The sequence below is a fragment of the Taudactylus pleione genome, unplaced genomic scaffold (assembly GCF_031769625.1).
Source record: "Taudactylus pleione unplaced genomic scaffold, aTauple2 ptg000479l, whole genome shotgun sequence".
NCBI lineage: Eukaryota > Metazoa > Chordata > Amphibia > Anura > Myobatrachidae > Taudactylus > Taudactylus pleione.
The window spans coordinates 4,781,238-4,805,331 of record NW_028284881.1 but is presented as its reverse complement, the minus strand read 5'-3'; the positions used below and the strand labels follow the sequence as shown (position 1 = coordinate 4,805,331).

The 24,094-nt window shown below is 46.2% G+C and overlaps 1 protein-coding gene across 2 annotated transcripts in view; it reads left to right on the top strand.

Annotated features, from left to right (window-relative positions):
• Positions 1-24,094, top strand: part of P2RX7 (purinergic receptor P2X 7) — a 129,143-nt gene that overhangs the window by 18,873 nt on the left and 86,176 nt on the right. Inside the window, exons 1-2 of one of the 2 annotated variants that reach the window (XM_088449189.1) lie at positions 3,459-3,641; positions 12,011-12,143. In XM_088449189.1, the coding sequence (XP_088305315.1) occupies positions 3,538-3,641; positions 12,011-12,143 (237 nt within the window). In that variant the 5' untranslated portion in view covers positions 3,459-3,537. Of the gene's footprint in view, positions 1-3,458; positions 3,642-12,010; positions 12,144-24,094 lie in introns of those variants that run through there. The other variant, XM_088449190.1, reaches the window with a different exon arrangement.

Genomic DNA, 24,094 nt, shown 5'->3' with positions numbered 1-24,094 from the left:
GAGAAAGCGCCCTGGGAAAAAACAGGAAAGCAGGGAGCCTGCAGACAATTTTTTACAGCAGGCAGCCCCCAGACCACCTAGATAACTTCACCACTCATATAAACAGCACCATGCGGCAAATGAGTGCTGAAACACAAACCAAATTCCAGCGTCTGGTCTATGAGTTGCTCATCGGGGCGCTACGTAACAATTTGTATCCAGCGACCTATATTGGTGACCCTGTGCCCTGCCCCAACTGCCTCTATGATGCCTCCATCCCAGTCGCAGCCTACTCCCCCACCCACTAACCCTCCCACAGCAAGCCAGGCTATATATAGTGCTCTTGTAGATGCAGAGGAGGATATTCCAGGGTTTTACGAAATCTGAAATTTTATTGTCGCTTTATTCCCAAATTTTATCACTCGCAATACCTACTCTATGGTATATGGTGGTAACGACGCTGATTGGACATGGTCAATACACATATGGCGCCAGGACACATCATTGGAAGCCAGGGCCACAATGTGTATTTGCACCATGTGTGTATTGGCCTATTCAATCCGGCATCTGACCCATTGTATACCATAGAGCAGGCAAGGCATTGGAACTGATAAAATTCGGTGATAATGTAGTTTTACATTATAAAGGTATATAGGAGCCTTATTTAAAATACAAATTTGCAAAGTTATTTATTCCATGTTTGGAAAGCAAATGTTTATACTGTTGTCATAAAGACAGTTTTATCACTCGCAGCCATATTGGCAGAAAATTGAACACTATTTTAACATGTTATACAGTACTTTTTGACATTTCGAAAAAAAACAAAAACTTTTTTCTTTCACAAGAAACAAATGTGTCGGGTTTTTTTTTTTCTTACTTTACAAAACTGGTACTGCAGCACTTTCACAATATCCTTGCATGTCTCCAGAATTATGACGCCCAAAGTCTGAGGGGATATGAGGGTACCAAACTTCAGGTCTTAGTGACCTTTCTGTAGCCAGGTACCTCATGGCAGCCACCAGCCTCTCCTCAGCAGGGATAGCCCTCCGCAGCTTAGTATCCTGCTTCTGGATATAGGGGGTCACCAGACGCAGCAACTCTTGGAATGTGTCGTCATTCATGTGCGGGAAGTTGCTATAGTCGTCCAGATTGTTCTCCCGAATCTCCATCAGCAGGGAGATTCCCTCTGCAGCAGCCACTCCTTGGTCCAGCATGCTCTCCTCCTTTGCTGGGCCCTCTCCTTCATCACCTTAACCCCAAGCATAGGCTAGAAGAACTCTACACCGATAGGGATCCATCAGCACAGAATGCCGGATAAAAAACACACTTTGTTGAGCAAGGCAAAACAAAGTAGAACACAATAACAATGTACAGCGTCCAGCAGGTATACATACACCAAACCTTATTAGTCACAGAGCAGAAGTGCTCAGACCTAAAATGGCTTCCGCTTTATATACCCTCTAATTAAGGCCACCCACTATTTAAATGTATTTGAAATCTAGCAAATCATCGTGAGGTGTTTGGTAAGCTAAGGATTTATCGCGCATGATCTGGCCATCGGACATACATGCATGATAGATCGTGAGTCAAATTGGACACTTTTTACACCAAATCGTGTCCACGATTGCCGGAAGCTGCCGGGGGGAGATCGGACACGATATCGCATCGTGAGCACATCGCATAGTGTTTAGGCACGTTTAGACTGTCTCCTAGCCTTTTGGGTTACCAGCTTACGTGGGGCCTCTCAGCAGGGAATATCTTTGCCTCTGATAGGCATCTCAAAACAAAATAAACAATTTGCACATGCAATTGATTGGCTCTTCAATCCAGCCATATAACTCCCATACAGTTACTTACAGACTGGCCATTTGTCATACGGTTAGAAGTAAAATTTTTCCTACAGAAAATACATAGATATTACATACAATTTAAACAGCACAATTTGTTAATATGCCCATTTCAATACGAAATGAGCTTCACCGCTACACTAATGCTGGGTACACAGCACACTGGCCGATATATTGGGTGATCAATTGATCAGCCAATATATCTGCTGGCCGTCGGCCAGTGTGTACAGATGACATGTCTGTGAACCGCGTCGTTCACTGACATATCGCATTGGCTGTGCTGCACAGCTGGTGGACAGATATGTCTGCAGATATATCTTTCAGGTGTGTACCCACCTTGAGACTGCTGCTGACGGCTGCTGCAAGGAAAGCAGGGGGGGGCGGCGTCGGGCCCCTCCAGCAAGTCCGGACCTGGATAATTACTACACGCTCCCGACCCCCCCTTTTGGTGCCTTTGGCTACCTCACGCAGCCATGCGGCCAATCAGGAGCCAAACTGGGCAGAATGTAAACAGTATCCGCACATGGCTATGAGAGCACAGACCACCACTAGTGCGTGAGAACTGCAGCCAGCGGCGGTCTCACCTCTCCCGCTTGCCCTGGGTCACTGTGTCCCGGCTTTGTGTTCTGGTAGTTTTCTTGACATTTGAAGGTTTGCTAAACATAAGCATTTATGTTTTTTGTAGATTTTTTTTTTCATCAATTTTATACAGTTTTATTCTATATTCTGTAATTTATTGCCGATTGAAATCCGTTGCAAAAGAATCACATTAATATCTTAATTAGTGTTTGAGATATTCAATTCAAAGAGCGTTCTGGACAAAGGGACTAAACAAATTATATATATAAGATAGCTACTAATAAGGTAAAGTATCTCTTTTTTCTATATAGAAATTTCACATTCATTACAAGTGACCGCAGTCTCTTTAGTAGAGGGGTGTAAAATTTCCATCATCATTAAGTGGCATTTTTCTTTTTTTGTCATATTAAAGTAAATAAAAATAGTATCCGTGCCTACTTTGCCTTCCTATTTCATGCCCAAAACCTTGTTGGGCCAGGCAAATACAGTTGGGTGATATGTAAGTGACCACCCTCTGTAGTTACAAGTGTAACATTTGTGGCCCAAGGCTATTTAACCCTTGCAAAGCTACAGCTACTTATTCAAAATGATAAAATATGGTGCCCGCTTTGCCAGCCTCTTTCATGCCCAAAATCTTGTTGGGTCAGGCAAAATACATTAGAAATTTGTGGGATACGCTTTTTTGTTTATACAATATTAACTTAGTGATCCAGCTTGCTTTAAAAGTTTAATTGTTTTAATACAACAAGTTCTAAATAAAAAGTTGGAGCATGAATAAGAAGCTGGCTGCTGGCCGAATTAGAAGATAAGTTCAGCCTCGTCTTACAAAGCACATTATTGTTTTTTTTACACTGTACTGACATTTTATGTACGATTTGTTACTACACACTACACAGAAGCAATCTACACCCATATCCACAAACACCACACAGGAGCTCTGCTGCTGTCTGACACATACAGAGGTGAGCTGTGATTGGTTAGCAAACTTTCTTCAATGCAGCATGAGTCATTTCAAGTTGCTTTCATTTTAGCAGCTGTGGAAAACAACTGCACAGTGCCCAGTGTTCTCACTCCTACTGCACTGGCTGAGATTCTTCTCTGCGTGTCAGCAACCCAGCTCTAGTCTACAGAAATGTCCCTTTGTGACTACACCACACAAAAAGATCTTCGCATAAGAAGTGTTCCACTCTGCACTTTAAAATGTATAATCGTTACAGGGGTTTTAATATATATGTGGTGAGTACCGATAAACATATTCTTTATTTCAGTCATTTTAAAATATCTTTCTTTTGCTGCTTGTTTAAAGCCACCTGCTGATTTGCTTGACTTAACAAAATGCATGTGAATTAACAAGATGGAAGATGATTAAGGGGGAATTCAATTAGACTTGGTAACTTACAGCAGGCTCATTACCCCTTTTACACCGACATAAAAATCCCGGGTTGATGCGCTTCAACCCGTGCTTTTTGTCAGTGTAGATCAGTGATTCCCTACCTCGGTCCTCAAGGCACACTAACAGTCCTGGTTTTAGTGATATCCATGCTTGAATACAGGTGGGTAAATAAAAATAACTAAGGTACTAATTAAGTCACCTGTGCTTAAGTGTGGCTATCCTTAAAACTTGGACTGTTAGTGTGCCTTGAGGACCGTGGTTGGGTACCACTGGTGTAGATGGATCCACCCGGGTTCAGGGATCCAACTCGGGTATTTCGCAGGGTTGACCACGGGTCATTACCATGCCACCCTGCAGTGTAAACGGCTTGATCCGGGTCACGATGACCCGGATCATGCCGCATGCCGCCCAATTGACCGGCTTCAGTGGCGCTTGGAAATGACATAATCTCCAAGCGTCCACTGCAACACCGAAGAGCCGGGTCACTGCAGACCCGGGTCCGGTGTGAACTGTGCCGACTCGGGAATATCCTGGGCTAGTGCCGCAGTATGAAAGAGTTCTGTGCCGGGTCTGATCCGGATTGGAACAGTGTTCCAACTCACGGATCAGACCCGGCACTTTGGTGTAAAAGAAGTATAATTGATCTCCCGGGCTATTCAATTAGTCCCAAAGGCAGCCCGTAGGCTGCACTTAACAGGGATTTTTTTTCGGGTCTGATCAGACCTGAAAAGAAATCCCCATTAAAGAGTATATTAACAGGTGCCGCAACCCTGTTAACACAGAGGTCCGTGATCTTATCTTGGATGCTATGTGTTCATGCACATAGACACATTTATTTAGCGGCAAAATAGATGGTAAACCCAACTTCTGGCGCAGCAATAGTGAGGTAAAAAAGAGACAATCAATCAAAAGGTATAATTATTATACTTTCCTTTGGATGTAGGTGGCCTTGTATGACTCTGGTTGGTAGTTCATATGAAAAATAATCAAATGTATAGTATAATACCATAAAAAATTGCAATTGAATTAACAAGGATAAAAATGGTTACATGAGAACCATGTCACAAACAGCACACCGTGAAGAAATTCACCGGTGGCAGAACAAACATACTGTAGATAAACAATAAAAACTGCATAAGTTATATGCTAAAGCACTAATGGATAATAGTGCAATAGAAAAGTATAGGTACTTATTACAATAATGTCACCCACAATGGCGTGATATGCAAGCAGAGAGATCCCAGTTCCACTCTGCGTGTCTGACTGGCATAAATCTAAACAGTTACTTCCAGGTACCAGGTACTTCAATGTAGCAGCGATCAGTAGATCCAATGCATTGCGAGCTCTTAGAGGACTTAAAATATAGAAATAAGGTGGACGACAAGCTGTCCAATGTATCAGTCTTTAATTAGAGGAAAGTCTAATTAAAGACTGAAACGTTGAACTAGAAACATCTTGTCACTCATTTTAATTGTATATAAGTCTGCGGAGTGAGGCTCACCATACCCACTAATATTAATATGTGTGTTTCAATATTATATGTGTGTGTAATAGTATGTGTATATGTATTTTCATACTTACTGTACGTACATACATACCAGTGAGGTGAGGCAGAGCCTTTCCTGTCATACTTCAGTATATTCCAGAGTTTTGACTACAAAAATGATAAGAAAAAATTAAAGCAAGTATTATAAATATCTTATAGTATTATTCTGATAATTTTTATAGTCAAAATTCTGGAGTAAAAAGTGTATGGCATGTGAGGCACTGCCTCCCCTGTCTACCTTTTCCACACATCCCTGATCAAAACACACAAAATTTCCAGCACTATATACTGCTGCACCTTTGTATAATGCCCACATGCACCCTCGGGCTTATATATGTATCTGTAAATCTGGTTCTGATACTAGCCAGTGCCTCCCCAGCCATTTACCTCACCGCACATCACTGAACTTGCTTACATACATACATACATACATACATACATACATACACACAGTGCAGGTCTGGCACTCCAGATGAATAACGGTAGCTGTGCCTGGTGCCTTGACAAATTAATTGATAGAATACACAAAGGTGCGCCACTTACAGTAGGTCAAATTAACAAACAACAGAACGCTGAACAGATTTGATCAGAGCTGTTCAGTTTTCTGTATTTGTTCATTTGACCTGAGTGCCGCACCTTTGTGGAATATATATGTGAGTGTGTGAATATATATATATATATATATATATATATATATATATATACATACATACATACATACATAAACACACACACACACACACATTCATACACACACATATATATATATATATATTACACACAGTATATGTGTGTGTATGTGAGTATATATACTATATTTATGTGTGCGCGTGTATATATGTATGTGTATATATATTTTTATATATATATGTGTGTGTGTATAATTGAAAATGGATGTTGCTTGTTTACTATTGTTTATAAATGACTGTTTCTGCATCAGATGAGAAAGCAGCTGCCTCTTCAGTTGTATGTGCACAGTGTTTGTTGAATTGCAGAATATGCTCATAGATGAATCTGTCTTGTTTAAGTAAAAGCAAATATGGGCAAAAGCAAACTCCAAATTATTTTGGTGTGATATTACCACAACAGTGTTTACTGTAACTGCAAATTAGGGATGGCCATCGACCATCAATGATTGATAATAAGCGATGGTTTATGACCGATGACTAATGTTTTACCATCGATGGGGGAGAACCATATGGTTTCCCTCCATCGATGGCACAGCATAACCAAAAGTTTTTTTTATTTATTAACAAGGTGTCGGAACTCTGAGCATAGCTCCGCCCCCAACACCCACAAAGCTTCACACCCAAGCTCTGATTGGCCCACGGGCCAGTCAGTCAAAGAACAGGGATGACCATCGGTTGGTGAAACCATCGATGGTCATCCATTGCATATTTGGTAACCATCGATGGCCACTTGCTATATCACCATCAATGTGTAACCACACCGATGGCCATCCCAACTGCAAATATTCCTATCTGAGCAGATTAAGGGGCCTACGTATTAATAATTATTGCAATGCTGTAATTAACAACAGTCCGTATCGCTGCATACTTTTTCTCTTTAAACAAATATATGTCCTCTGTGTACTAAATATACTGTAACATGCGGCTGACTTTTTCTTTTTAAACAGATATAACCCCTCTCTGTACTAAAGGTAACTCACAGGGACAGAGGCGATAACTGCTCTCCCTGCGAGTTACATCCACGGCATTTTGGAGTCTTTATTGAAAGACTCCTCCAAAGAATCTGCCACTATGCAAGCACACAGTGGGCCTAATTCAGACCCGCTCGCGAGCGCAGGACGCTCGCAAGCGGGTGGGTGGTGCCCTAATGCGCATGACGGAGGGAGCTCCGTCGTGCGCATTCGCGAGACCCGCATAGCGACAGCCAAGCTGTCGTTATGGGTCCCGCACCAAAGGGGGAGTGCTGTCGATGGTGACTGAAAGCACGCCCCCTTTGGTGGGCGTGCCGGGGGCATGGCTGCCAGGCGGAGGCGTTCCCATGGGAACGCCTACCGTCTGGGTCCGGCCCCACTGACATCACTAGTGATGTCAGTGGGAGTGATTTTGGCTCTGATAGAGCCAAAATCACTCCAGGGCTTGCGGCAGCGAGACCCTACCGCAGGGTCTCGTCGCAAGCGCGATGGTCGCGATGGTCTTGACCATCGCGACCATCATCATGGACGCTCGCTATAGCTGTGGATGGTTACCCACAGCTATGCGAGCGTCCATGAGGCCGCTCCAAAATGAGGTAGGAGGGCCCTGATTCAGAGCGAGCGCTCTGGTCAGAGCATCCGGCTCTGAATCAGGCCCTGTGTCAGATTTGTAAGATCCCTCTCCTGAAAGAATGCCTCCATATGCATAAAGTGGTTTAGGCCATCTGAGGAGGAGGGGACTTAAGGTGCATACACATGTAATGATTTTTTGAACGATTTAACTATAACAACGTCGTTTTCGTTCAATCGTTGAAATAATCGTTCAATTCCTGAGTTATAACGATGACCGATTATCGTTTATGCGCGTTCCTGTTTGTAGTTTGTAGTTTATTCTGACTGACCAACTGAACGATTTTCATGAAGGAAGTTACAAATATTTGTTGTAGTTCAAAAAATTGTTCATTACAGTTTAAAAAATCTGACAGATAATCTGACAGAAAATCGTTAATAAAATGGTTCATAAAATCGTTGGTAACAAAATTGTTGTGTGTGTATGCAGCTTTAGTTTGGAACATAGGTCCTGATTCAGAGCTGGTAATGCAGCCGCGCTCCCTGCCTCTCTCTATAGTGGTTGCAGAAATATGCAAATCTCAGCCTTCCTTTTGTGCTCCACGGTGCGATGAAGGGTCTCCATGGTAAGATGCCCACCTCAGGCTGCGTGGTCTGTGCATTTGTGACGGAGATTGTAAATATCATTGACATATGCAGTAGCCTAGGTTCTACTCTAGCTAGTCTCCTCTAATTCAACTAAACATGGCCTCTGTAGCATTGGATATTCCCAGACACACCCGTGGCACTCCAAAAACACACCCATGAAACAATCACTTTAGGTCTCCTCCCAGTCTCCACCCTGAAACGCCCATGGATCGGAAACCCCTTCTCAAGCGTTAGTGATACCATACGCAATTGCAAATGGCATAGGACGCTTGTTTGCTCATGCGCAGGAAGGGTTTTCTGACCTTTTCTGCATGCGCAGTAGCAAAACAATGCTCAACTGCATAAGTATAAGCACTGCGTCCAGGGGCATAACTAGGTAATTGAAGGCCCCATAGCAAATTTTCAAGGGCTCCTAAGTACCACCCAATGGTGAAAAATGTTTATAACACATGTAACTCATACTTGCCGACATTCAGCTCCCTCCTTCCGGGAGGGGGCTGAATGTCAGCTTACAGCGGGGGGCGTGGCCGCACTATAACGCCGTTGCGGGGGCATGGCCAGTGCGGGCCGGGGGTGTGGCCGCGAGACCGCGTTATTGCGGCTCCGCCCCCTCATCACAATGCCGGATTAAACGGCATTGTAAAGCGGGGGCGGGGCCACGATGACGCGATTCAGCGCGAATCGCGTCACCGGGCCTCCCCGCTGCAGGGGTTTCCCTAGTAACTCTGCAGGGGGTAGGGAGGGATGGCGGCTTGCGGGAGGCTTGCCTGCCTTCCCAGGGGGCCGGGAGCGGCACCCGAAAATTGGGAGGCTCCCGGCCAAATCGGGAGGGTAGGCAAGCCTGATGTAACTTTGACAAGGAAGATGGGCCCCCCTCAGCTCTGGGCCCCATAGCAGCTGCACGCCTTGCACCTATGGTAGTTACGCCCATGACTGTATCGATCTCTGACTCAGGTCCATAGGGTTCAGACAATAATGGCGACTGCGATCTGCAGCGCTAATGAGCCGTTTGCAGGGGATTTCACAGAAATATTCGCATTATGCTATTAGTACATAGTGAGATGGAATGTATACAATTATGCAAAATCTGCTGTTTCACCATAATATACTTGGTAAATAGGCTCCTAAGTATTATTCTTCAGAATTCAAATATGGTGCAGAAACTACACAATGGGGCCTATTCATCAACACTAAAATAACGTTTTTAAGGACATTTTCCTTAAATAACGTTATTTTGGTATTCATGTAGCCACTTAGCACAGGAGATATCACAGCTAAGTTCCCCTGCGTTAATTTCCACACTCCCCATACATTAGTATGGGGATGTGGAAATTGTGGTATTCATCAAATTCCGAAAATTGACAATTTTCAAAATTTGATGCAGTTACTATTCGCCACTGTGAGGTGGTGAATAGCAGGTGAAACTTACCTGTATCCGCGTGTGCAGGTCCCCCGACGAGTCCCTCCGGCGCTCTGCTCCGTCCTCAGGCTCCGGAGGCTGGTCGGACATGTGTGCTCCCCAGCAGAGCACAAGAAAGTTTAGAAAAAGAAAAAAAAAATTAATTTTTTATTTCTAATCTGTCATGTGGTCTGCTGGGAAACCACATGATAGACCAGCAGGACAGAGCCGGAGGCTGCTGCGCGGACAGGTAAGTCGGGAGGGGGGGGGAAGGTGAGCGGAGGGGGGAGGGGGGGGAGTCGGGGGGGAACGAAACTTAACGCATCTGTAGGCAGTGCTGCGCATGCGCTGGTTTCACAGATGTAACAGCGCATGCGCAGCACTGTCTCCAGATGCGATAAGGTAGTGTAGGCAGGGAAAAATATCTATTTCCCGAAAAGCTGTCATCGCAAAAATGACAGCTTTTCGGAATAGATACTTATGGAGAGGTGGAATGATGAATTCCACCTATAATTAGCTAGAACTCCATGAGAGTTCTAGCTAATTATCTCCAGAGAATTTTTATGTTTAATGAATAGGCCCCAATGAACGATAATTATCTGTCTGGTAAATTTCAATTCAAATAAGTCGTTTTTGGGGACTATCAGTTTCATTGGATATATTGAAAATACCAGCATAAAACTTTATAAATAAATACATATGGCTAAAATAAGATTCCTTTGTTTCTGTCTCTTCAGCTGTTCGTTCACATCCACATGTATTATTCAGACATGAAAGGGCATAATACGTTAGTTACAATATGTGGTTCCACCGGAATTAATTGCTTATTTCTCAGTATTAGAGTTTGTAAAACCTGGTTGTTTTTGCCTGCACCTTTATGTGGCGTAAACAGAATTAAACAAAGTTTTCCTATACTAGTTGTGAGCAGAGTGACAGCTGACAGAACAAAAGGCTCAGGGGTGTTGGTTGATAGATAGACAGTAAATACATAAACTAACCCTGCTACACTCCCTAAAACTACACCCCCCCCCCTCGCGGCTAACGCAAAGGGAGCCCGTACTTACCTCGTTCGGATCGGCGTCCTTCAGCGTTCTGGCGTTGGGATTAAGGTAGGCGTTGCTATTTCGATACCTATCATAAATACCTTCCTATCTTAAATCTATTGAGTCGTATTCAATTTGAGCGGACCCGCGATACTTTTCCACCTCCCCGACTTTTCGCCTACATCGCGTGGTTTGCAGGTGGAAAGTATCGCATGCGTGTCCGGTTATCCCCATATTCAATTTGAAAGTATGCGAAAACGGGACCCGACAAAACTTAAACAAGCGGAAAGTACTGTCAGATTTGGGGAAATCAGCCTGACACCCCCCTCTGACATGGGGGTTAGCCATTGTTACCCCCGATTTGGCTTGCTGAAGGTATTTGGTGTTTTTAAACGGGCTCAATAGCTGCTAAATAGCGTTTTTGTATACGTGGTGCAGAATAGTATTCAGGAGTTTTTTTTAGAAAACAACTTATCCCAGCAAATTTGGGGTACTTGAAAATGGGGGCCAGCATATTTTAAAGTTGCTAAAGCTAAGTTTAAAAAATCCTGAAAAATCCATCTGCGCAAGCCCCTGCAATGAAAAAAACATATGGGGCATACTTGGGGACCCCCCCAGAGTCAAGTTCACTAGTTTGTATCTTTGTTCCCCAACTTTTTTTTTTTCGCTCCCAAATTCAAGGTGATTTTTTTGGGGTGTTCTTGTGGTTTTTTTTTTTACATTTTGGCACAGTTAACCTTTGGGGGACTGTCTGAAGGCTGCACAGGGGTTCCCGCAACATTGCACCCCAAAACCCCATTTCTGCAATTTTTTGCCGCCTGCTATTCATAGGTGAAACTTTTCTGCCTATTACATTGCATTGACTTTCCGCTTAGTCTTTCAAATTGAATACGGCGATACTTTTCCGCCTGGCAAAATGACTTCATAGCTGATACTTTACAGCGGATTCTGTCTTTTCTCCTCAGATTGAATACGGGCCCTTGTCAGGATTCGGATGTCGGTATTGAGACCTTGTGACACCGGTCTCATAACTACATCCCATATACCTATGTATGTCTGCATTAGTATGTAATCGTGTGCTGGTGCTATATAAGTAAATGTTAATAAATAAATAGTGTGTGCTTGGCCTTCTCTTTCTGTACCACAGAAATGCTTGATCTAGCCTATATAGATAAATAGTGATACTCTCGGTAAACAGATATGTGCATTGTGTAACTGTAAATCCTAAATATGCTATTCATGGGTTTGTAAGTTATGTTATAAATTCTATTCAGTATATTAGTTTTAGTTTTCCCTGACTTTAATGCTTTTCCGATTTTGTTTTTCTTTCTCATTTGATTTTCTAGTGTTTTACTGTTTAGTGAGAAACGCTATCAGAAAAAAGATTCTATAATCAGTTCAGTTCATACAAAGGTGAAAGGAGTTTTGGATGCTGATTCCAGGATCTGGGACTCTGCTGAATACACAATGCCATCTCTAGTAAGTCACATTGTACAAATCAGTTACTTTCTACCTTTGCATCCTTAACTATTGGGGGTTTTACGTATTAACAAGCACCGGATTTCACACGCAGCAACTTTTAGACCATGTAGGAAGGAACTGATGGAAAAGGAGCGCTGCACCAGTTAGTGTAACGCATGATGCGTGAATTTGCTCTGCGCATGGCTTAAAAATTGGGTGCATGTCTGTACAAATTGCCATGAATTTAGGGCCTGATTCAGAGCCGGACGCAATTAGCGCTCGCTCGTCCAGAAAATAGGGGTGGCTATTCAAATCAACCGTTCGCTCTTTGCGGTCTGTTCACGTCTCTAGGTCTGAACGAGTGAACAAAACTTGCGGTCGTTTTTTGGACAATTACGTCCCCTGGCCGCTCGCATCCTACGTCATGTCCGCTATTTATTAGATTAATCGAGTACATCGACCAGGGTATGAACTGCTCGCTATTCTTGGGGTTGGTTTTTGCTAGCACAATTTTGCGAGCAGTTCTGGCTATAAAATAACCCAGTGATGTGGTCAATGACGCTGCTGTTTTAATTATGCACACCCATAAAACGCCCGTTTTGACCTTTAAGCACGCCTGCGTTCGGATCTCCACTCCCCGTTTTCAAGCACCTTCCCCCGTTACCACCCACATACGCCTACTCCTGTCACTCAAATTATCAGGCATTCGCTATTTTGCGAGCACATGAATTTCGGCCACACTGACTGGTTCGCGCATGCGTATAACGATCCGTATGCATGCGCAGTTGGGCAAACATCGCTCGGAGTGAACGAGCGGCCGCTTACGAGCGGCTCTGAATCAGGCCCCTAGCGCTTACACCAGCCAGTACCGATAGAAGCAGGGAATGGGTGGCGCTTTCTAACGTAGACCAAGTACTATAAGGATATATTTGTACCATTGCAGACTGGGACATAAACACATACGTGCCTGAGAAAACTGTATTATCTACGGGTGGTCAGGGGCAGGGGCAAATAGTGGATGATAATGATGGATGCCAGCACTAGCAAACTACTTACTATTGGCTGTTTGCAAATGCACTGCTGACACTGATTTATATGATCTTGGGCATATACTGTATTATGCTTTGCTACCTCTGTTTAAGCAAATATTCTTGTACATGAGTAAGATAATTGCTTTTGATGTGTTGGAGAGTTTTTTTAAGTGTCAATGGGCCTGATTCAGCTTTGGGAATAGAGTGAGATTCAGCACTTAACTGATCATCTTGGTGAAACCATGCTGCACTGCAGGTGGAGTAGATTTAAAATGTGCAGAGATTTAGATTTGGGAGGGAGGTGTCAAAACTGACACTTAAAGTGCAGTGTAATAATAAAGCTGTGCAGTATTTGTGGGCTACATACAAAAGCAGCCAGTATTTGCACTACATGCAAAACATTTAATGTATATACACCCCTTGCATTGCAACATGGTTTGTCCAGGTACACAGTTAAGTGCTAATTCTCACTCTGGGCCTGATTCAGAGCTGAACGCTCTGACCAGAGTGCTCGCTCTGAATCAGTACCCTCCTACCTGAAAATGGAGCGGCCTCCTGGCCGCTCGCATAGCTGTGAGTGACCACCCACAGCATATGCGAGCGGCCAAAAAGATGGTCGCGATGGTCTTTGACCATCGCAACCATCGGGCTTGCGACGAGACCCTGCGGTAGGGTGTCGCTGCCGCAAGCCCAGGAGTGATTTTGGCTCTATCAGTTTGTAAGTGGTTGTAAGTATATGTAACATATGCCTGGCATAAGCCAACCTGCACACATATTACGATAGCTGCAGCTTTGCCTACAGTATACACATACATTCTCACATCTGTGGCATATTGCGCCTACAATGTGAGGCAGAAACGGCCCTAGGCATAGGCATTGTAAGCAAATGCCTAGGGCGACTGGAATGCCTAGGGGCATTCCAGGGCCCTGTTGCTGCCCCCTCTCCCCCCTTCCCTGCTGCACCGCTCAGAGCTCAGCTTCAGTCGGGCAGCGCAGCTGTCAGACAGTCCGTAAGCCAGGTCAGAATGATCTTCTGCATAGAAGCTCATTCTGGCTACAGGAGGAAACAAGGTGGCCGTGGCCACTCCTCCAATGGGCTTTTGCGGAGCAGAGCCATGAGTGACAACTCACGGCTCCGCCTTAATATTAGCCCCCGCTGCCCAGCGCCCAGCCAGCCTTTGGACCAGGCATTTGCACTGCAGCAGCAGCAGTAGCTGCATCAAGATTCAAGAAAGAATGTGGCAGCCAGGGCGAGTCCTTTCTCATTCTAGGTAAGTTTAGTTAGCTCATGCTAGATGGGAGACAGGAGGAGAGGAGCAGTGGGGTGGGCACTCACTGGGCACTGGGGGCAGAGCAGAGAGAGGTGCTGGCCTGTGTTGCTGGGGGTGTGTCATGTGTTCTGTGTCTATCTATCTATCTATCTATCTATCTATCTATCTATCTATCTATCTATCTATCTATCTATCTATCTATCTCTCTGCACAGAGGGTAAAATAAGTATTGAACACCTCAACATTATTCTCAGTAAATATATATGTAATGGGGCTATTGTAATGAAATGTTCACCAAGGGTCAGCAACAAACCATGCAATCCACACATGCAAAGAAATCAAAACATAGATTATTATTATTATCTTTTATTTATATGGCGCCACAAGTGTTCTGCAACGCCTTACAGAGTAACTAATAATAAGCGAACAAGAAACGAGTAACTTACAGTACATTACACTGCAGGACAAGTATATGGTTTATATACATTGCTGCAATAGCGATTAAAACATTCACAATAAGCAGCAGTGAGTAAGCATCCAAGTGTTACATGTCCATAAATTAAGTTATGAAATGTATTTAATACTTCGTACAAAGCCTTTGTTGGTAATGACAGCTTCAAGACACCTCCTGTATGGAGAAACTAGTCGCATGCATTGCTCAGGTGTGATTTTGGCCCATTCTTCCACACAAACAGTCTTCAAATCTTGAAGGTTCCGTGGGCCTCTTCTATGAACTCTGGGCCCGATTCAGACCTGCTCGCTAGGCAGCGTTTGCACGCAGACTGTCGATGTTTGCATTGTGCGCATGCAGACTGGTTCACGTGCGCGAACCAGTCTGAACGAGCGGGAAGCGTACGCTCAGCGTGCATAGACTGCCCGGCTGAGTAAGTGACAGGAGAAGCCGTTTGTGGGTGGTGACAGAGGTTGGCCGCTAGAAATGGAGAAGTGGAGGTGCGAACGCAGGCGTGCCCAAGCGTCTTAACGCCGTTTCAGAAGCGTGCATAGTTAAGAGGCAGCGTCATAGTACACGTCACTTGGCTGAATTATACACTGAAGTGCTTGTGGTAGGGTATGGTCAACCTAAGTGCTGCGTATGTATCCGATGGTACTCGATGGTACCAATCAGAGCCGTAGCTAGACTTTTTGGTGCCTTGTGCCAGAAAGAGCATTGGCATCCCCCTCATTTTTCAAAGGGACATAATGCACCCAAAAAAGGGCCATGGCTTCATAGGGAAGGGCCAGGGAAGAGATAGGGGCACTCCTCGTGCAGCCAGGAGAATCTGGGGATGAAATAAGAGGATGCTACAAGCAAGAATGATAATAAATAGAAATTTGACAGGCCCAAACAGCGCCCCCTGCCCTGTGGTGCCCTGTGCGATGGCACCAGCCGCACTACCCTAGCTACGGCCCTGGTACCAATGGGTGCATACACTTCCTGGAGATGACGTGCGCAAGTGGGCATCTTAAGACAGGCTGGTGTGCATCTGCATACACAGTGCAGTCGCACACCAAAACATAGTGGGCTTGCTAATGCTTTGCTGTGCAATCGCCTGCCTTGCTGGGGGGGGATGTGCAGGATTTGCATACGTTGGGTGCGTGCGAACTGGTCTGAATCGGGCCCTCTGATCTTTAGTTTAGTTTAAAATCTTTCCATAGATTTTAAATTGAATTCAAGTCAAGTGATTGGCTGGGCCAGTCTAGCAGCTTTATTTTCTTTCTCTGAAACCAACTGACAGTGTCCTTCGCTGTGTATTTGGGATCATTGTCTTGCTGAAATGTCCACCCTCGTTTCATCTTCAGCATCCTGGTAGATGGCAGCAGATTTTTATCAAGAATGTGTCAGTACATTTTTCCATTCATCCTTCCTTCAACCATATGAAGTATGCCAGTACCGTATACTGATAAACAGCCCCACACCATGATGTTCCCACTTCACTGTTGGTATGGTGTTTTTGGGGTGATGTGCAGTGCCATTTTTCCTCCAAAAATGGTGTGTATTATAAATCCAAAGAGTTAAATTACTATGGCCCTGATTCAGAGCCGGACGCTCTGACAGAGCGCTCGCTCTGAATCAGGGCGTCTTTTTTTTTTTTTATGGAGCGGCCGCCTGGCCGTTTGCATTGCTGTGGGTTGCCACCCACAGCTAATGCGAGTGGCCAGGATGATGGTCGCGATGGTCAAGACCATTGCGACCATCGGGCTTGTGAAGAGACCCTTGTGGTAGGGTCTGGTGGCCGCAAGCCCCAGAGAGCTTTCGGCTCTAACAGACCTTGTTCCTTGTAGCTGGGAATCACAGAACAGCATGCACAGGTAGAGATATTAATCACCCTGGTGCTGAAAGGAGACGCTGGAACTCCAACACACACAGAGATGTAAAAGCACTGTAGCTCGCTGGAGGCTAGATACACAGGCAAGGAATGTTATAGCTCTGTGGCTCACAGGAATACACAGGAGACTTGGAACACAGGCAGGAATGTTATAGCTCTGTGGCTCACAGGAATAATACACAGGAGACTTGGAACACAGGCAGGAATGTTATAGCTCTGTGGCTCACAGGAATAACTCTGGAGACTTGGAACACAGGCAGGAATGTTATAGCTCTGCTGCTCGATGGAAAGCACTGGAACAAAGGCTTGGAATCCGAGGGAACTTGAAACAAAACTCAACTAGTGAACTAGGACTGACAACTGTTGATCAGGCAGCTTCCTGGAGTTCTGGAGGCGGATTTATACCCAGGGGTAGGAGATCACTGGAGCACAGCGTCAGCTGACTGAGATCATGCTACCATTGGTTAGGAGGACTGTCACATGAGGAACTGTCATGGCAGCACCCATGATGGGAACTCCGATCCCCAAAACACACAGCCGACCATGGAAGTCTGCAGAAGCGCCTAAGGTAAAATACTCAGCATCATACCCCTCACTGCACCAGGCGTCTGACCACAAGGAAGTCAGGGGTAGCCGGCATGGAGGTAAGAGATAGCCGATCCTAGGTTGAACCCTGACAGTACCCCCTCCTTTTAGGGTGGGCACCGAACACCCATAAAAGCTCAGCTGGAACTCCTCAGAAAGACACAAAAAATACTTGAAAACACAGGAAAGTAAAAAATCCAGCTTGAAAACATCAAAAAATCTTTGCTTGAAGACATAAGATGATTTTGAAGATTAGAAGAACAAGGTACACAACTACCAAATGGTCTCTCAAACTTCAATTGGGACTAAATAATTAAATAATTGGAAAAAATGGTCAACTTGTCATAGAAAGGTTGGTCACCAGGAAGTCATCGATTCTTCTTCTTTTTACGAGACTTTTTCGAACCACTAGAAGAAGAAGATTTAAGTTGCAAAGTGTCTTTCACGGGAACTACCGAAATAATTTTTTTTATCACACTCAGGATCATAGTCACAATCTGTATTATAATTCATCATTCTTATGCCTCCTTGAGTCTTATCCTCCTGGACAGGTTGTTCTTGTACCGGATCTATTTGAGAAGGACTCAAAGAAATGTATCTGAGCTTAATAGTAGAGGGTGGTACCCCAGAACATGAGACTTTGTTGAGATGAGTATCTCAGAGAGAACTGTCAGGTTAAGTTGGACTAAATTCTTTAATGACTGCCGCAGAAAAAGTTACTAAATCTGACAGCATCGGATCCTTTGAATCATAAATAGGCTCAACCCAGTCCGAAGTTTTACCTCGGAAAGACGAAATTATAAATTTAACTACATTAGTAGGCTTGATTTCAGACCATGGAGAGGATTTCATAATAGCGATGAAGTGATCCACCAAGGCATAATACAGCATTATATCTCCATAAAAAAAAATGGGCATAGAAACATCAGATGGATCCTGAGGGACACTTATAGATGTAGTTGTAGCGTCATCTTGTGAACCTCTTAACTGATGGGGCACTAAAACATTTGACTTTGACACAACACTAGAAGATTCTTCCTTGAGTAAAGAACCGGAGATCTTTCCCTGGGATACGGATTTTGAAATCCCTTTTTGGGATGTAAGACTTGAGACTTTCTCCTGGAGTATGAGACTTGATACCCCCTCCTGGGGTGTAACATTGGAAAACCCTTGCTGGAGTATAGAACTAGAAACCCCTTCCGAGTTGCTTATGATGCTTGCAATCCCCTTCTGGGGTGAGGAACCCGAAACGAGGACCCTATCTTGGGGTGTAACACTAGAAATCTCCTCCTGGGGTATAACAGTGGGAACCCCATCCTGAGGTGAGACACTTGAAATCCCCTCCTGGGGTATAACACTGAGAAACCCATCCTGGGGTGAGACACTTGAAGTCCCCTCCTGGGGGAGGATACTAGGAACCCCCTCTTGGGGTAAGAGGCTTAAAACTCCCTCCTGGGGTGAAGAACTTGAAACAAGAACTTTCTCTTGGGACATAATACTTGAACTCCCCTCCTGGGGTATAACACTGGAAACCCCACCCCCGTCCTGGCGTGAAGAACTCGAAACAAGAACTTTCTCTTGGAACGTAACACTGGAAATCCCCTCCTGGGGTATTATACTGGGAACCCCATCCTGGGGTGAGACACTTGAATTCCCCTCCTGGGGTATGACACTAGGAACCCCATCCTGGGGTAATATACTTGGACCTCCGTCCTGGGGTAGAATACTTGAAATCCCTTTCTGGGGAATAATATTTAAGACTCCCTTTTGGGGCACAGCACTAGAAACCCCCTCCTGGAGTATAGCATTCGAGGCCCCTCCTTGAGGTATGACACTTGAAACCCCCTCCTGGGGTATAGCATTCGAGGCCCCTCCTTGAGGTATGACACTTGAAACCCCCTCCTGGGGTATAGCATTGGGAAACCCCTGTTGAGGTACTTGACTTGAGGCCCCTTCCTGGGAAACAAGATTTGAAACCTTCTTTTGAGGTGAGAGATTCAAGGCCCCTCCCTGGAGTACAGAACTTGACACTCCCTGTTGGAGTATGGGGACCTAAAACCCCCTTCTGGGGAAGCTGACTTGGCTTTTCCTTTCGGGGTACGCAATATGAAACCTCCTTTTGGGATGCAAGAACAGAGACTTCCTCCTGGGCTGAGTGGCTCAAAACCCCCTCTTGAGGTATGAAACTTGAGACCCTTTCTTGGGGAGTAACACTTGAAATGACGGCCCTCTCCTGGGGCATAAGACTCGAAATGAAGGCCTCCTCTTGAGGCGTGAAACTTGAAATGAATGCCCCCTCCTGGGGCATGAAACTCGAAATGAAGACCCCCCTGGGGCGTGAAACTTGAAACAAAAGTCCCCTCCTGGGGTACAACACTTGTAACCCCCTCCTGGGGTGCCATACTTGTAACACCCTTCTGGGGTGAGAGATTTGAGACCCCCTTTTGGGGTGTAGCACTTGTAATTCCCTTCTGGGGAGCAAAACTAAAAACCCCACCTGGAGATATGTCACTGACTTTGGGAGGACGACCTACTCCTCCTATCTTCCCTAAACGAGGAAAGAAACATCTAGTAGCCCCAATTATAACCTTCCTTGGCAAGTGTCCTCTCCTTTTCTGAAATTGGAGGAGTAGGGGTCACCAATGGAGACAGGGAAGGACTGGAAGTTCCATCTGTAAGGAGCACCCCTTTATCCCCACCTCTGGAAGGATGAAGAACACAGTCTCTAATGAAATGATCCCCTGAGCCGCAGTACAAACATAAATGCAGTTCCTGGCGGTGCTGACGTTCATTTTCCAAAAGCTTGGGGCGTCGGAAGCTTCGATGTCTAGTTCCAGTTTCTTTGATGGAATTTTTAGACACATTAGTGGTAACACCAGAGGGTTCAGAAGGAATTCCCAGAAACTCAGGGATAAATTTTAAAACATTTATGAGGGACTCCTGTACTTGCCCTAGCAAGTACTGGAATGTATTCAGCTGACCCGAAGAAAATTTTTAGAACACTGGAGGGACTCGATGGTGTTAAACTGTTTAGTCAGTATTTGAAAACTCTGTAAAAGTTGTGAGTGTGCTAGTTCCTGGTTTCTCAGACGAAAGGCAATATCTTGAATAGCCCCGATATCCAGGGAACCGCCGACTTCCATATTGGGCCTGATCAAACTGTCAGGTTTGACGTACTGGAATCCCCTAGTGAGGGGTAGTGATGGTAGTTTGGAAGAATTTGGGGAACTGGCCTGGACATCAGGACTCCTCATCCACAGGTCTTGGACATTGACGAGACCTGGTCAAAGGTGCGGAGTCTAACCTGCAGGGAGGTGTTCGCCAGTGAACCCTCCAAGCAGGATATGGGCTTAGCTGCACCCTGCAGGCAGGTCGCGGTCCTTTGACCAGGTATCCAAGACCCGTGGGAATAGAGACTCGAATGTCAGTGGCCCAAGGGAAGTGCCTAACCAAGGCACTATTGCACCGGGAGATTCACCAGGAGATGCTGTTTGTGAGGTACTTGTAAATAGCACTTGAACTGCGGGGTGGCACACAAGGGAAACACTTAGAGGAGTGCTGCTGCACTTTAGCACTGTGGGTAGACACACAAAGGATACACAGGGAACAGTGTGTGGACACACTTAGCCACACGGAATGGCACTGGTAATATACACAGGATGAGATGGAATGCACTATAGCTCACAGGAGACACTGGTAGCAAATATTCAGGCAGTGATGGAATTGCACTGTAGCTCACAGGAGACACTGGTAACTTAAATATTCAGGCAGAGATGGAATTGCACTGTAGCTCACAGTAGTCACTGGTAACATAAATATTCAGGCAGAGATGGAATTGCACTGTAGCTCACAGTAGACACTGGTAACATAAATATTCAGGCAGAGATGGAATTGCACTGTAGCTCACAGTAGACACTGGTAACATAAATATTCAGGCAGAGATGGAATTGCAGTGTCACTGAAAACAAAACTCTCAGGCTGGGATGTAATCAGCACTGCTGCTCTCAGGGAACACTTGTAGCTTGTAATTGGTGCAGCTGTGAAACACTCAGGATAACCTTGTAGCTGGGAATCACAGAACAGTATGCACAGGTAGAGATACTAATCACCCTGGTGCTAAAAGGAGACACTGGAACTCCAACACACACACAGATGTAAAAGCACTGTAGCTCGCTGGAGGCTAGATACACAGGCAAGGAGTGTTATAGCTCTGTGGCTCACAGGAATACACAGGATACTTGGAACACAGGCAGGAATGTTATAGCTCTGTGGCTCACAGGAATAATACACAGGAGACTTGGAACACAGGCAGGAATGTTATAGCTCTGTGGCTCACAGGAATACACAAGAGACTTGGGGCCTGATTCAGAGCCACTCGTAAGCGGTAGCTCGTTCACTCCGAGCGATGTTTGCCCAACTGCGCATGCATACGGATCGTTATACGCATGCGCGAACCAGTCAGTGCGGCCGAAATTCATGTGCTCGCAAAATAGCGAATGCCTGCTAATTTGAGTGACAGGATGAGGCGTATGTGGGTGGTAACAGGGGAAGGTGCTGGAAAACGGGGAGTGGAGATCCGATCGCAGGCGTGCTTAAAGGTCAAAACGGGCGGTTTATGGGTGTGCATATTTAAAACAGCAGCGTCATTGACCACGTCACTGGGTTATTTTAGAGCCAGAACTGCTCGCAAAATTGTGGTAGCAAAAACCAACCACAAGAATAGCGAGCAGTTCATACCCTGTTCGATGTACTCGATTAATCTAATAATTAGCGGACATGACGTAGGATGCGAGCGGACAGGCGGCGTAGTTTCCCAAAAAACGAACGCAAGTTTTGTTCGCTCGTTCAGACCTAGAGGCGTGAACAGACCGCAAAGAGCGAACGGTTGATTTGAATAGCAAATAGCGACCGGCTCTGAATCAGGCCCTTGGAACACAGGCAGGAATGTTATAGCTCTGTGGCTCACAGAAATAATACACAGGAGACTTGGAACACAGGGCCTGATTCAGACCCGCTCGCGAGCGGGTCGATGTTGCCCAAGTGCGCATGCGCATGACGGAGGCGGCTCCATCGTGCACATGCGCGAGACCCGAATAACGACAGCCAAGCCGTCGTTATGAGGCTCGTCCCAAAGGGGGCGTGCTGTCGATGGTGACTGACAGCACGCCCTCTTTGGTGGGCGTGCCGGGGGTGTGGCTGCCCAGACGGAGGCATTCCCCTGGGAACGCCTACCGTCTGGGGCCGGCCCCACTGACATCAGTAGTGATGTCAGTGGGAGTGCTTTTGGCTCTGATAGAGCCAAAAGCACTCCAGGGCTTGCAGCAGACGAGACCCTACCACAAGGGTCTCGTCGCAAGCCCCCCCACAGGTATGCGAGCGGCCAGGAGGCCGCTCCAAAAAGTGAGAGGGACGTCCCTGAGTCAGAGCGAGCGCTCTGTCAGAGCGTCTGGCTCTGAATCAGGGCCACAGGCAGGAATGTTATAGCTCTGTGGCTCACAGGAATGACTCTGGATACTTGGAACACAGGCCCTGATTCAGAGCTGGACGCTCTGAATCAGGACCGTCCCTCCTACCTTTTGGAGCGGCCTCCTGGCCGCTCGCATAGCTGTTGCTGACCACCCACAGCAAAATGATGGTCACGATGGTCAAGATCATCGCGAGCATCGGGTTTGCAACGAGACCCTGCGGTAGGGTCTCGCTGCCGCAAGCCCTGGAGTGGTTTGGGCTCTATCAGAGCCAAAAGCACTCCCACTGACATCACTAGTGATGTCAGTGGGGCCGGCCCCAGATGGTAGGCGTTCCCATGGGAACGCCTCCGTCTGGGCAGCCACGTCCCTGGCATGCCCACCAAAGGGGGCGTGCTGTAATTCCTCCTTTGGTGCGAGACCCATAACGACGGCTTGGCCGTTGTTATTCGGGTCTCGCGCATGCGCACGATGGAGCCGCCTCCGTCCTGCGCATGTGCACTTGGGCAACATCGACCCGCTTGCGAGCGCTCAACGCTCACGAGCGGGTCTGAATCAGGCCCACAGGCAGGAATGTTATAGCTCTGTGGCTAACAGGAATGACTCTGGAGACTTGGAACACAGGGCCTGATTCAGACCACTCGCGAGCGGCTGTCCGCTCGCAAGTGGGTCGATGGTCTGCATTGAGCATGCGCACGACGGAGGGAGCTCCGTCGTGCGCATGCGCCAGACGCGACGAGCGAAGGACTTTCCTTCGCTCGTTGTGTCTGATCAAAGGGGGCGTGCTGTCGACGTTGATTGACAGCACGCCCCCTTTGGTGGGCGTGCCTCCCTGACGGGGGCGTTCCCAAGGGAACGCCTACCGTCAGAAGCCGGCCCACTGACATCACTAGTGATGTCAGTGGGAGTGATTTTGGCTCTGATAGAGCCAAAATCACTCCGGGCCTTGCGGTTGAAAACCTCAACCGCAGGCTCCGGCTCGCAGTGGCGATGGTCGCGATGGTCACGACCATCGCGGCCATCAAACTGCACGCTCGTATAGGCTGTGGGTGGTGACCCACAGCTATACGACCGTCCAGGAGGACGCTCCATAATTATGGAGGGCGGCCCTCATTCAGAGCGTGCGCTCTGCTCAGAGCGTACGGCTCTGAATGAGGGTCACAGGCAGGAATGTTATAGCTCTGTGGCTCACAGGAATAATACACAGGAGACTTGGAACACAGGCAGGAATGTTATAGCTCTGCTGCTCGCTGGAAAGCACTGGAACAAGGGCCCTCATTCAGAGCCGTA